Raw genomic sequence first — 14,364 nt, forward strand, 5'->3', positions numbered from 1 at the left:
CTTGCTCAAATGTGCTCTATATATGTGTTCAGTAAAGTGTGCATTACATTTGTGTATAATGAGAGAGACAGGAATCTTACATTTGCACACAGATCTTTTCCGACATTACTACACATTTTTTTCATTTTAGAATTCAATGTGAGGTTGAACCTTTTCAAAGATTTCATTTAAAATACTGTAAAAATTTAGATTTAAAGAGAAAAAAATGATCTTGTACATGTATTGATGACATCAAGGAAAACCCTATCAAAAGCTTGTAAAATTTTAACTGATTCTGAAATTTGTTGTCTGCAAATGTTATTGTAATAAGCGCAGATGTAATGCATCTTCAGTAATAACAGAATTTATTATAAATTAAACTTGAATATTTAAGAGTTTGTCTGTGCTGATTTGTATTATCTTACTAAATAAGGGGGAACCCTTTCAGTTTGTTTTACCACCTTTTCTGATTTCTTAACAAATACTGCAATCAAAGAAATGTAAAAGAAAACCCAAATATTTTGATGTTTTAAATGATTTGAAATAGGAAATTTTAATTATGAATTGATTTCAATAAAGTCGATGTTGTTCAACTTGTTGAGTTGCTTTCTTATTTGCATGCTGCCTTACATTTTCTCAGTAATTTGATTGTCCAAAAACAGCGGATAATATCCTAACTATAAAACAGACAAGATATGTCAAAAAATGAATTATTACATTTCAGAGAAGATTTTTTTTTGTGTTTGAAGAGCAATACAGTGCACCTATTTGTTATGTTGAAGGGAATGTTTGATAAAGGGAGATAATTTGCACAAATGTTTAGCTTTTAGTGTTGTCTGTTATGTGTCCTCCCTTGTGTTATTTCTGTGATCATTTGATGGCCAATGTAAGAATTGTATTTTGTAGAAAAAAGAAAATAAATTTAAGATATTTTTAGTGATTTATAAACATCTGTTTCTTATTTAAATTTAAAATGAACAATTTAAATATAAATGAAGTGAGAGAATTATTTAAAACAAATTTTATTTTGCATTAAGAATAATTGCATGCTTTTTGCATGATACTTGTAAATTTTCGACTATAATTCTATACTTAAATGCATGACTAAGAATTATTATAATGGAAAAAGAAATAAGTACAGATAAAGTAAAAAGAATTATTAAATTGGAAAAAGAACTAAATAAAAAAAAAATTATGTTTGTTTGTCAGGAAAATTTAACTCATAGTTAAATTTGTTTTGGTAATTTAAGTAGAGTTATTAAAAATGAAAATTTTGTTAATGTAGTCCATCCAGAATACCTGTGCGGACACTTAAAGCTGAAAAACGCATGCAGGATCGTCTCGAACAGGAAGGACTTGAAGCGCCATCTACTGAGGACAAAAAATTATCTCCTGCTGAAGAGAGGGCGCTCCAAGCAGAGAAAAGGGCAGCATGGCGTGCCGCCAGGTGTGGCTTTTAAGTTGTTGATCGTAGAAATTGAGATTTGTTGAACTAATTACGAGCTTTATCATAAATAATTACATAATAACTTATAAATAACAGCTTCAATTATAAAACATACAAATTCTTTATTAATCAACAAAAAAAAATTATCACTTAAACATGAACATGTGCTTGGAATACTTTTCTGTTTGTTATTTTAAAGGTGAATTCAAGATTATCTAAAATAAAAATAATATTCTAGCACATTTTCATAAATAATTAAATCTCTATGTATGTATATAAGTCTTTCTAATGTCACAAATGATCAAATGTGTGCTTGTATCTGCAAGATTTTCATCTAGGTTGTTCTGTTTTATAAAACGATGAGGGTTTTCAGTTTAGAGTAAATTGCCTAATGCTTGTAAATTTAAATTTGGTCGGCTAGCTTGATTTGTTTGAAGTAATGTTTGCTCAAGCATTGTATAAATTAAAATAAACATCTGCTAAAATTAATAAGGTTTAACCCTGTCAAATCTATATTGTTAGCAGATGTCAATCTAAATGACAATGTCTTAGCAAATATATACAAACAAAGCAAGCAAACCAACCAAAGTCTTTCTCTCAAAGCATTAGGAAATAAGCTCTAACTGAATATAAAGGGAAACCTAAATTTAACAGCAATGAATTCATTGTACAGTTTTCAAATAGAAACTAAGTGTGAGTTATAATAAAAATTTCTGATCCAGTAGAATAATTATGGGAACAACTTAAATGAAAATCTTGCATGATTGTAATACTATATCCTCTGTGTTTAGTTTGCTAATAACACCTATAACACTAACTACACAATTAACACTTAATATACACGTGTTACTAGAACTCAGTAATGCACACATGTATCTAACAAAGTCAGTCTAGAACAATGATGTTTCCTATTTACAATAAAAAATCTATGACCTGTAGTATAGCAACTCACCTGGTTGCTGTTTCTAAGTCTGAGTTTCAAGGTCAAAGATGAGCTTTATCATCACTTATCTTATGTTTTGTGAAGGAAGAGTGCTATGCTGTTTTACACCTTAACGAATCATAGCGCTATATCTCTATGTCTATTATATATCCTCATTATCCTATGTCCGTCCAAATTTCTTACTTGCTATCTCAGTTTCTAACTTCCAACCTATTATATTCATTCCTGCCAACTTTTCAAAATTCCCATGGGGGTTTTACATAAAGATGGCTCGTATAGTCCTACAATACCGTCAAGGGGGCCTTCAAATACATTTGAATGTTGTTTTTTGGCTTCTTCATACTTTTACAAGCCCATTGCCATTGTAAAATTAATGTTTTTACAGTGCTTATCCAGTGACCTTTGGGGTATCACATTTGCAAAGACCAAAACAGTTTACCAAATTGCAGTCAGATTTCTACTCCAACTAACTGATCAACTGGTAAAATATTTTAGCAGATTGCTCAAGTGAAATGTTGTTAGTATGAAGTGAGTGCTGTAAAATACAAAGTTATACTTACCATCCAGATCCAGTCAGTTGGTACCTTTGTCAATCATTTCTAACACAAATAATATCTTACTATAGTATGAGTCACTGAATAAAATGGTCTAATTTTGACATGGAAACTTCTATCATAAATAAGTATTATAAATGAATAGTTCAAAACATTGTTTTGTAGGTGTATATTTTATAGCTTTGTCTTCTAAGATGAAGTTATTGTGCAATTGTGATTCGAATAACATTTTCTATACAAATTACTGATCTGCTGTCATTAAAGGGAAATAATTTATATTGAGTTCAAATGTACACATAAAATTTAATCAATGATACGAGGCTTATGATTTTGCCTACAAAAGATTCATAAAAAAAAATGAAATGCAAAATTAGTATGGAGTTGAAGGGCATGTAGAACACAAATTAGAAAGGTTTTGCAAAATACTGCTTATAAGTTATCTTGTGCTCCTTGGTAGACAATCCTTTATACTTTGAACAATTCAACATTTTGCAAAACAGCTGTTAATCGTCTTTCATCATTAAATAAGTTTCATTGTTCGTTTTAGAACAGGGGATAAAAGTTAAATAATAACAGAAATAATGTTACAAACAAATTAAATGGAGAAATTTGATATTTGTCAGACAGAACAAAATTTTGCTGATTATTTGTAATATAAATTATTTCCCTTTATTGCCAGCAGATCAGTAATTTGTATACAAAATGTTATTCGAATCACAATTGCACAATAACTTCATCTTAGAAGACAAAGCTATAAAATATACACCTACAAAACAATGTTTTGAACTATTCATTTATAATATTTATTTATGATAGGAGTTTCCATGTTAAAATTATACCATTTTATTCAGTGACTCATACTATAGTAAGATATTATTTGTGTTAGAAATGATTGACAAATGTATCAACTGACTGGATCTGGATGGTAAGTATAACTTTTTATTTTACAGCACTCACTTCATACTAACAACATTTCACTTGAGCAATCTGCTAAAATATTTTACCAGTTGATCAGTTAGTTGGAGTAGAAATCTGACTGCAATTTGGTAAACTGTTTTGGTCTTTGCTAATGTGATACCCCAAAGGTCACTGGATAAGCACAGTAAAATAGTGGAAAAAGTTGCTCTTTCAAAGTTTTCATTTGGAAGCCTCCATTGGGGAAGTCCCCCACAAATAGTCGGCAGGTATGTTTATTTATTGCAAATCTGCTCACTTTCTACATATGCATTTGAACATTTGCCACTGGACACAAAGCAAAAAAAAAAGTCAATATTCTTTAAATGTGGAATAACTTAAACAATTAAAGTTGTTATTGTTACAACACAATTTCAACAATTGAAATTGTGATCTTAAATTTAGGGTGAGAAAATTTTAGAGATAAAAACTACTATTTTATTTCAAGATGAGCTGTGGTAAAAAAAGAAATTACACCCTGGCTTAAGGTGATAGGTTTTTCTCCACACAGTTAAGTATGTAAGTCCCAAAATTGATTTTCATTCTCTCTCTTTAGTTTGCCTCATCAAATTGTTATGAAATTTAGACACAATGCTGGTTACCACCAAACACAGATCTAGTAAAATGTTGGGATGTGATCCTTTCACAGTTGTTGAGTAATGTCCAATTATAAATGGAAAAAATGCTGAACTCGTACAACATTAATTCTTCCATATTTACAACCATGAACACTTTCTTCTTTTCTATTTAGTCAGCAGACTCAGCACTATATAGATATAATGCTAATGTCTGTTCTATGGTCTGGTTGTGGTCTCTTCGACACTTTCCCCATTTCCATTCTCAGTTTTATAAGAAGATGTGGTATGAGTGCAACTGAGACAACTCTCCTTCCAAGTCACAATTTGTAAAAGTAAACCATTACAGGTCAAATAATTGTTAAATATGAATATGATTTTGTTGATATAGAATGAAGTCGTTAGAAGTTGATGCCATGAAAGCAGAAGCTGTGATTGCCAGGGTCCAGGAACTTAAGAAAAATACTGCTGTAGAACTTGCCTTTGCAGGTAAATTTGTTTTCAGCCTCATTTTGATCAAGAATTCATTTGAACTGTTCTCACCAAATTAAACATATAAAAAAAAAAATTCTTATGTCAAAATTGATTGGTTGATTGATTGTTGTTTGCTTAAAGCCCAAAGGCAAATATTTCATCCATATTCAGGTTAAAAAAAAAATTGAATAAAGTTGATTTTTTTTTTAAATTCTGCACTTTTTGCATTAAATCTAGAAAAAAAACCCTCTGTTTGGTAGTTTAATCTGCAGGCAAACTTTTTAAATTAATTTGTTGTATCATAGATCCTGATATAATTTGTTTATACACTATTGTTGAATGAAATGGGGAATTTCTGGGATATATTTATAGAAAGGGGAGATAATTAATTGAATACCCACAGATAAAAAAATGAAGATGATGAATTTATTGAATTATAGGGACTCGTTAGAATATTGTTGACAGTACATGTGTACCTTAAATGTGCAATTTGCACACCATGAATTACCAGGAGGGGCTTGTAAAAATCACAGCCAAAATTATTTTTTACTGTCTTGTACCTTGTGGGTACTTTAAACCCTCAATGAAAATAACTGGAAATTTGAGATTTAGAATGAGCAGACATTATCTAAAAAAAATACTCCTTATTTGAAGTGTGACATGTTTTTTTTTTGTTTTTCAGAAGAGGAAGAAAATAAATTGAATCAGAATGGAGAAAATTCTGTAAGTTTTTAAATAGAAAATTTGTATATGTAACCAAGAACTTTACTTAGTAATACATGTAGAAATAACATTGTTTGTCCTGTACTAACAAGATCCATACCATTAGTCTTTGAGGAAATTGAGTGTATCTATAATTCTTTACTAACATTAAGGATATCTTTCTTAATCCCTTTCATTCGATTCACATGAACAGATAATATGAAAAAAATGGAATTTATCTGTCCAAATATATGTAACTAGTGTAAAAAGGTTTTGAATATCATTTAATATTGAATGGCTTGAAACATATTTTCCAAAATGAGGTCCTGAAACTATTAGCTCTATAATACAATACTAACCATACTAACACTGGTTTCCAGAAATGTTTACCTTTCTATGCTAACCTTGTTGTACAAACCAAAGAGGGGGATACCAGAGTGAAAGAAAGTTCACAAGTACTTGATGAAAAAGTTTCTAAGAGAACAATGGAAGTTGTAGATGAAAAAACGGGAAAGAAAACTCTTAGAACTTTTGAAGTTAGTGAAAAAATAATTGAACACGAGGTATAAATTTGTAGTATTTGGGCTTGATAGAGTATTTGCTGTATTGTAGCTTGGTTGCTTCCCTTTATTCAAACTTCCTGCATGAAGATGGAATGTGTTAGCATAAAGATTACAACATTGGCTCATTTTAAAAATCGCAGTTTTTAACTGCTATGAAAATGCTATTATTTGGTTATTTTTACCCATAGAACCCTGAAGTTTTGGTCTGTGGGCTAATTAAGATCCAATTCTTCTGTTAAAGATTTTTCGTTGTTTATTTGGTGTAGAGCTTTTGGTGTTTCAGTAAAACTTTGAATTTTGTGGTGCATGGATCTGTTGTAAGTACTGTTATATATTGTAGTTTGGTGTATTGTAATTTAATTCATCTTTTAGAGAATCACTTTGAAATAATTTGTATTAGAGTACTTTTAACAGTGGGGTATTCAGATTAATTAATTGATTGGTGTTTGCTTGATGCTGTATGAGTGCAAAAAGGCTACATCGTGGCATAATCAGAATTTTATATAGGGGGGATGGGAAGCCCACTGACTGCAATACAGGGGACACGCTACAGTCATACTTTTTCGTATATAATTAACCATTTTTTCAGAAGAAAAAGGGTGTTTGTGTCCTGGCACCCCTTGATCTCCCTTTGTTTTAGTGTATAAATCCTTAAAACTTAAAACCAAATTGTTAAGTTTATTGTAAAAAAAAAAGGGGGGGGGTAGGGGAAACACCTGCTTTTACAAGAGGGTTATCTGTTTTACTACTGTATACCTTTCTAACTGTCCATTACTCTTTTAAACTACAATTTTTGGGATATATCTCTGATACAAATCTTGGTTAGCCATAGTGAAGACTGCATGGTCAGCCCAGCCCATTAATATGCTTCCTGTTAAATACACACACACACACATTTGTATGGATGTAACACACATTAGAAAATTGTCCACCCACTCTCTCTCTTATTAACTACAAATCACAGCTTCATGACTTCTCATACCACCCTTCCCTTACTTGAGCAATACCTTGTGTTGCATTTAGGTCCATAACTATCAACTTCTTTTTTTTTAAAAAAGGAAAGGATTGGGAAGAATGAAATTAAACAAATTTTCAATCAAATAGTTTGATGGATATCTTCTTTTGTATTGTACAGTAATAGTATGGTCATGTACTCTCTCATTCACATATACATTATAATGCCTTCTTTTCATATATATTATACATATCTCCTGGTATGCATAAACAGACGTTATAATTGAATATTGAATGTGTATATTTCTGATTAAATGTTATAGAACAAATTATTTGTCTGTTTGTAGATAGAAGTAACAAAACAGAATATAATAGAACTAAATATTGAGGGAGGAGAGTCAGCGTCATGAAAAATATAAAGGTAATAGATATTACATTGATCAACAGAAAACTGTCCTGGCATACTAATACCCCCACTTAGGGGCATTATGTTTTTGTTCTGTGTGTCCATCAGTTCATCCATTCATTCTTAGTATTTGATGAAATTGAAGTTCAATCAAATTGAAACTTAGTACACATGTTCCCAACAACAAATGGAAGTTTTTAACGACCTTGACTGGCTATACAGCCCTTGCACGGTCGGTATGTTCCCAATGATATTATCTTTCTAATTTAAGGTAGATTGATGGTATACCGCCATCTTGGATTGTACAATCACAGTACAAAATCGGTCTAGTTATTTGCCTAAATCTGCAAATTTTGAGACAGATAAGCATTCAATAGTTAGTCTGTTTTTTCTATTTAAAGAAAACCTGCTAATGTATCGTATTATACAAAATATTTTAACAAATACTATTTGTTTTGGTTTTAAATCTTTTTTTTCAAATGAGCCATTTAAGGGGAGATAACTCTTTTGGTACAAGTTCGGTGACACCATGTTTTCTTTATATTTTCTTAAAACATGTTATGAAACCTTCTCACAATTTATTTCAAAATTCATAGAATTTTTTTTATGCACACTTATGTGTTTTTTCATGAACAAACTAACAAAATTTCTGCAATTTTCAACAACTCATTGCTTGAAAAACAGCACGGTGACCCATACTTTTTATTAAATTTTTGAAAAGAGCATAGTAAAATCTTCATTTTGGCAAATTATAAAAAAATTCTGTCTCAAAAAATATATACTTGTAATCTACCTTAAATGCCAAATTAGAGTATTGAACAGAGAAAATGATAGTGTTGAGTGTAGAGGATGTGTACTATGGACACATTCTTGTTACAATCTGATTTGATACTTCTCACTTTATAATAGGGCTTTATTGCATTGACCTTGTTTATTTGTTTGCCTGTTCATATGTCAGCTTGACAGTGATTAGTTATAAATTGTGAGAACTTTTTTTTATCTGTCCAACACATATATTGAGTTGAAGGATACATAGGCTAATCATGGCAACACATGATTTCAAAGATAAGATATACTTAGCATAGCAACACATGAATTCTCCTATTTCTTTAAAATACATAAATATTTGATTCCTAAAATTATCTGTATACAATTACCTTAGTCCAGGTACCATGCTAAGTGACCCTGAATACAAAATGAGCATACATTCTTATTAAGAACTGTGTTCAACAGCTTTTTATAAGAATTTTTATACACACTAGATGACCTTTGTATTATGACAACAATATCTGTTTGTCTGTCTTTTCATCCGTCTGTTTGTATTTCATATGTCAACTTAATTTTGCTGATGAATCATTACAATGATATTGTCTGTTATTTTTTTATTTATCTATTTTCGTGGGTTCCAATTTTCGTTTGATAAAGGTAAACTTGTATGTTCATATTCAATTTCACGGTTTTGCCGAAACCTGCATACACACATACAGAAAATTTGTCATTCATTGAACATTTAAGTTCATGATAAACCTGTACCCATGAAATCCATGAAAAATTGTTATCTAACGAAAATTAATGAATCCACATTACATGAACTTTTATTACTTTTACTTTTATGAATTGTTTCTTGTATTGTGCTTCCAGAATCCACAGTACTTGAACAATTATTATCTTCTACTTTTATGAATTGTTTCTTGTATTCTGCTTTCAGATTTAGTCAAGAGCTCAAGAGAAGCCATTCCTCACACAGCCAAATGTTTAGATAATTATATTTTACGGAGTGACCTTTGACCTTAAGAGGATAGTTATATATTTTATAACATGATGATTTTATCATTACCCGTTTTTATACATTGACAAGTTATTTATAAATTTTAAAAAGTGTTCATAGATATATATATAAATATGTATAATTTCTTAATATGTGATAATTGTGTATTAAACAACAGGAAACATACATGTATTAACCAGTTTTCAAGCAAGGTTGTATTGATTTTATAAAATGCCAAATTGGTATTAGCTTCGGCAAAACTTAAATGAAGTTTATAAAGGTGAAAGTTATCTGAAAATATTTTTTTTTTACTTTGGCAATACTTAATTCAGTACTTGTAACTTTTTAATAGCGCTGGATGAGGCTTTTTAAATATTTTTTGATAAATAAATCAGAACTGACTTGTAACAAGATGATTGGTTAACACATGTATGATTTCTGTTTTGATATGAAAATTTATTGTGCATTTGTTTTATTTGTTTTAATTATGTAATGTAAGGTTGATCTGATTTTGTTTTAATTTCTGGTTTGTTAAACGGTACGTCTTCTTGTCTGTTTCTTTCCGTCCAGAATCTCTACACTGACAAAAGAGTTCCAGCAGTTTCATAATGGACCTTTGATCAAAAGTTATTTAAAGATTTGAAATACACAAAGTTCAATCTAAATTTAAAGTGAAAATTTTTGATTTTTTTTCATTCCAAGATAATAAGGACATTTTTTTTTTTTGAAAAGGGACAGTTTGAAGTTGGAACAGTTTCCGATTTATTTTATTTAAAAGAAATTAGAGATTTGATGGGAATGGAATGCAATGTTACATATACTATTAACAGGGACTGGCAAATATGGAGAATCAATGCTTTAAATGTATTAAATTCAACAAATCAATTGTACAAACATGATTTTTACATTGATAAAAATAACAAACATACTTTTTCGAGAGGATTTAGAGGAAAACTGAAATAAAATAAAATTTTCAATATATATGTATTGAGTGTTTTTTGAAAATAAGAATATGTAATATTTAGTAACAGTTGATGAACACACTTTTATATGAAATATATATTAACTGTAAGTTTTTAAAATAATAATGTAGTTTTAAAATTATAGACCCATTTGAGATTTTAAAAAGATGTTTTCATAATTATGAATGATAAAGTCATGATAAGTGGTGGAGGTCATCTCCCCTGGCTAACATTCTGCATGCATTTGTAGACAGAAGAGTTCTGGACTTTTCTTATGAAATATAGACCTGGATTTGAAGATGAACTTACCATATGTTTAAATGTTTTAAAATAAGGATATGATCAAGCTTGTGTTTAATGAATGGAAAAAACAGAAGTTAGAAAAATGTTCCTAATTAGGACACAATAATTATAAGCAATTGGGCAGATGGAATAAAGAATGGCTGTATTTTTAATTCAAGTATAGATTGTAGTTACATGTATATGCCCCAAATATACTTACTCGAAAATACATAGCAAAACATAGCCATACCTAGTGGTTTCATTGTAATCATTACTTCATTTGTCATAAATTTTCGATCATGTTCAGGAAATTATCAATTGTAATTTCCCATCTTCAAATTCGTCTTCAAGACATTAAACTGGCATTTCTACATAGAAGAAATTACTGGTGCAATGTGATGATTGTGTGTGATGAGAGTAGCTTGATTCCCCTTTAAAAAAATCTCTTTACTTTCCCTATAATAGTACATGTAGAAGATACTGGCCTTTTGTTGAAAACATTTATAAAATGGACAAAATTTTATTATCATTTCAATAAGTCTTGTACATTTATTTTATGGTTAAATGTTTTGAACAACTTGACCTCAGTGTTAATTTTTCGAAAAAGAGGTTATTCATGAAAGGGGATAGTTTGATTATTATTAATTGATAGAGCAAAGTTTTTGTGATATTTTGTCTTATTCTTTTTTATAGAAATAGAAACAAGTAGGATTTAAAGATTTCTCTTTAACATTTTCTTGCCATTTTTGTAGAATTTGCACCTTTTTGAAAAGCACATAAGTTGAGGCTGTATTAGTAAAAATCTTTCCATTTGATACAATTTCTAAATATAGATCAAATGGGTTTTTCCCAAATTCTTAATATAGAGAGACTGGCAGGCATGTGAAGCGTAAATCTTTGTTGTATTTGCTTGTTGATTTTTTTGTAAATTTATATGATATAGGAATGTCCACTCAACTGTTAACCTTATAATGCATTCTGTTTAAAATGGTATTTGTAAATTCAAATTGCTTAAATGGAAAGGCTTGATTCAATCACCTCTGACCTTTACCATCTCAATAATTTAGATGTATTAAAACTGGCATTATATTTTTTAAAAGGTCTTGTCAAAATCAAAATAGAATGGAATCCTTGCAAATTAATAGGTTAAGAGATTATTGACACTGTCATGAAAGAAATAACAATAAATACATTATATCAAACTTTGTACATACATATATGAAATTTTGTTTTATTCTATGAACATGATTAGATAGTTACTAACTTGTTAAAAACAGCACATTATGTACAATTTATGAACTTTTTTGTAATTATGTTTTCTTCCAATTTTAGGCAGGATGAAATATATGCCTTGTAAGAATCTTGTAAATTTGTATGATAACTTTAACTGTACATAAAGATATATTTATATAAACTCATTTATAAGGTCTTGATAAAGTTAAGGCCTTCCAAACACTAACAGTGGTTCCTGACCGTTTTTAGTATAGTTTTATTTTTATTTGTTATAATTTGGCACACTTTGTTTTATTTGTTTTAACATCATCAGTATATCTGTTATATGTATAACAGCTTTTTTAATTTTTAATTTTTCCACAATTCATTTGCATATTTTATAGTCTATCATAATTTTATACATCATTTAAAAATACTACACAAATTTGTCTCGACAAAGTGTTTGTTGCAGTCCATATAGCTACATTGGATACGGAATAAGGATATATGGTCATTGCAGTATTTAGATGAAGAGACTGCCTTAAAAATGTAGTTAATTTATCAACTTCGTTATTAATCCATTTATAGGAAGAGTTGTTAATTTTTTAACCTTCAATTGATTATGTTAACTGTTGGGACTTGAATAAGAAATACTTAATTAAGGTAAAACAAATGTGTCCATTTATGTGTTATATATTCTCTGCTAGGAGTTCAAATCGTTGACCAAAGGTCACTTGCATATCATTAGTTTAATAATATTTGTGTCTGCTTCCAACATGAGAGAACACTATGTATAAACACCAAATACTGTGGATTCATTTGATTTCGTGGATACCAATTTGTGTGGATTGAGCCAAATTTGCTTGTTCATGGATATTTATTTTGTGGATTTGCTGAATTCTACATCAAAGCGTAAGGAAAATTTGTTATTCATTGGACAGTTAAATTGGTGGTTCACCTGTACCCACGAATTACACAAAAATTGGTATCCAACGAATAATAATAAATCCACGGTAGGAGTTGTGCAGCAATAATATAAGGTATATGGTGTCTGGTCTATATTGGTGCATAATGCATGTAATCTTACTATGGAATAATTAATTGTATGTATGTAGTTTTATATTTATTAACATGAAAAAGGTATTTAAAGATTACAGCTGGGATTTTGCTTAACAAGCTAAGATCAAAATTAAAGAAACAGATTTGCTTCAGAGCCAGATTTACATGTTTAATTATTACGGCTAGGATTTTGCTTAACAAGCTTAGATCAAAATTAAAGAAACGGAATAGCTTCAATGCCAGATTTACATTATAAGGGCATTAAAAAATTATGCTGTCTTTGTGTCGATCATTGTAGTTGTAATATGTGAAGTGGAAAATTCAAATTCCCACTTCCCACCTCAGTAAAACTCTAAAGCTTATTTTTTTAAACAAGTTGGATTTGACAGTTTATGAAAGAAATGAATGTACCAGTATATAAATTTTATATAATTTTGAGAAAGACCAACTTCATGTGTGAGTTGTGTGCATTTTACACCAGGGAAAATAAATGATGGAAAACATTTTCTAATTATTGTCAATTGATAATTTGTATATCTACTTAAATCAAAAATTAATATTCACATATTTTTTTTTAATCCACTACATAACCCAAGTTACAACCATTTTAGTGCAGACTGCTTTTTTTAAGCGTACAGTGTAAAAGCTTTTATACAATATTTTCTTTTAATACACTTTTCACGTTTAAATACAATTTAATTTTGTCTTTATTTTTTCTGCAGATTTTATTCCTAACTATTTTAAGGAGTTTTATATTACTTGTTTTATGAAATTGTTTATTGTGAATTTTTAAATCTGTTTTTTTTTTGTGTCTAGATTTGCTAGCAAGTATCTGTATTTTTACTCCAGCACCAAGTTGATTATTTCTACCATATTATGTCAATTTTCTGGTCAGTTTGACTCCAATTAGTATTACAAACTTATTCAAATTTCAATATTTTTTGTTTTAAATAACATTGTATACACAGAAGTATTGCTTAATAAAAGATATCAAGCATGTGGTTTTAGTTCCATGTTGTTACTGTCAGAGCTACAGTACATTTGTGTACCCGTTTGTGATCTGGTTCCTTCCTTTAACTAGACCAGCGGTACCAGATTCAGGATCAAACTGATCAGAAACTGACCCTTTTACAGCAGAAGTTTTTATTATAATATTGTTGGATAGCAGTTTTAAAGCTTGTACAAATGACAAGTGAAATATTATATTACCTGTATTTATAACATGCTCAAGTAATTATTCCGTGTTTAACAAAATCTGGTTTGTAAATTCTAAACATAAAAATAAAGTATAAAAGTGCAGTTGAGATTATATTTTATGACAGTATCTTTAAGATGAGTTTAGTGTTGGTTTCTGATATATAGATATAAGAAGTTGTGGTACAAGTGCAAATGAGACAAGTCTCCATCAATTTGTAGATTTAGCTAACGAAGTCCTTATATTTGTATAAAATAGCATTCGTTTATAGTGGAACATTTTTTAAACAATGCTAATCCCTCTGTTTGATCACAAATAGATAACTCTGGCTCATT

The 14,364-nt window shown here is 29.4% G+C and overlaps 1 protein-coding gene across 13 annotated transcripts in view; it reads left to right on the forward strand.

Annotated features, from left to right (window-relative positions):
* The window catches only part of LOC134690879 (protein scribble homolog), a 72,456-nt gene extending 58,323 nt beyond the window's left edge, over positions 1 to 14,133 (forward strand). For 11 of the 13 annotated variants that reach the window (XM_063551006.1, XM_063551009.1, XM_063551016.1 and 8 more), the window contains 5 exons: positions 1,265 to 1,426; positions 4,844 to 4,941; positions 5,609 to 5,649; positions 7,493 to 7,566; positions 9,260 to 14,133. In XM_063551006.1, coding sequence (XP_063407076.1) covers positions 1,265 to 1,426; positions 4,844 to 4,941; positions 5,609 to 5,649; positions 7,493 to 7,555 — 364 coding nt within the window. In that variant the 3' untranslated portion in view covers positions 7,556 to 7,566; positions 9,260 to 14,133. The remainder of the gene's footprint in view (positions 1 to 1,264; positions 1,427 to 4,843; positions 4,942 to 5,608; positions 5,650 to 7,492; positions 7,567 to 9,259) is intronic. The other 2 variants (XM_063551014.1, XM_063551015.1) reach the window with 1 other exon arrangement.
* Positions 14,134 to 14,364: the final 231 nt, after the last annotated feature.

Source organism: Mytilus trossulus, chromosome 11 (assembly GCF_036588685.1).
Source record: "Mytilus trossulus isolate FHL-02 chromosome 11, PNRI_Mtr1.1.1.hap1, whole genome shotgun sequence".
In the NCBI taxonomy this organism is placed as follows: Eukaryota; Metazoa; Mollusca; class Bivalvia; order Mytilida; family Mytilidae; genus Mytilus; species Mytilus trossulus.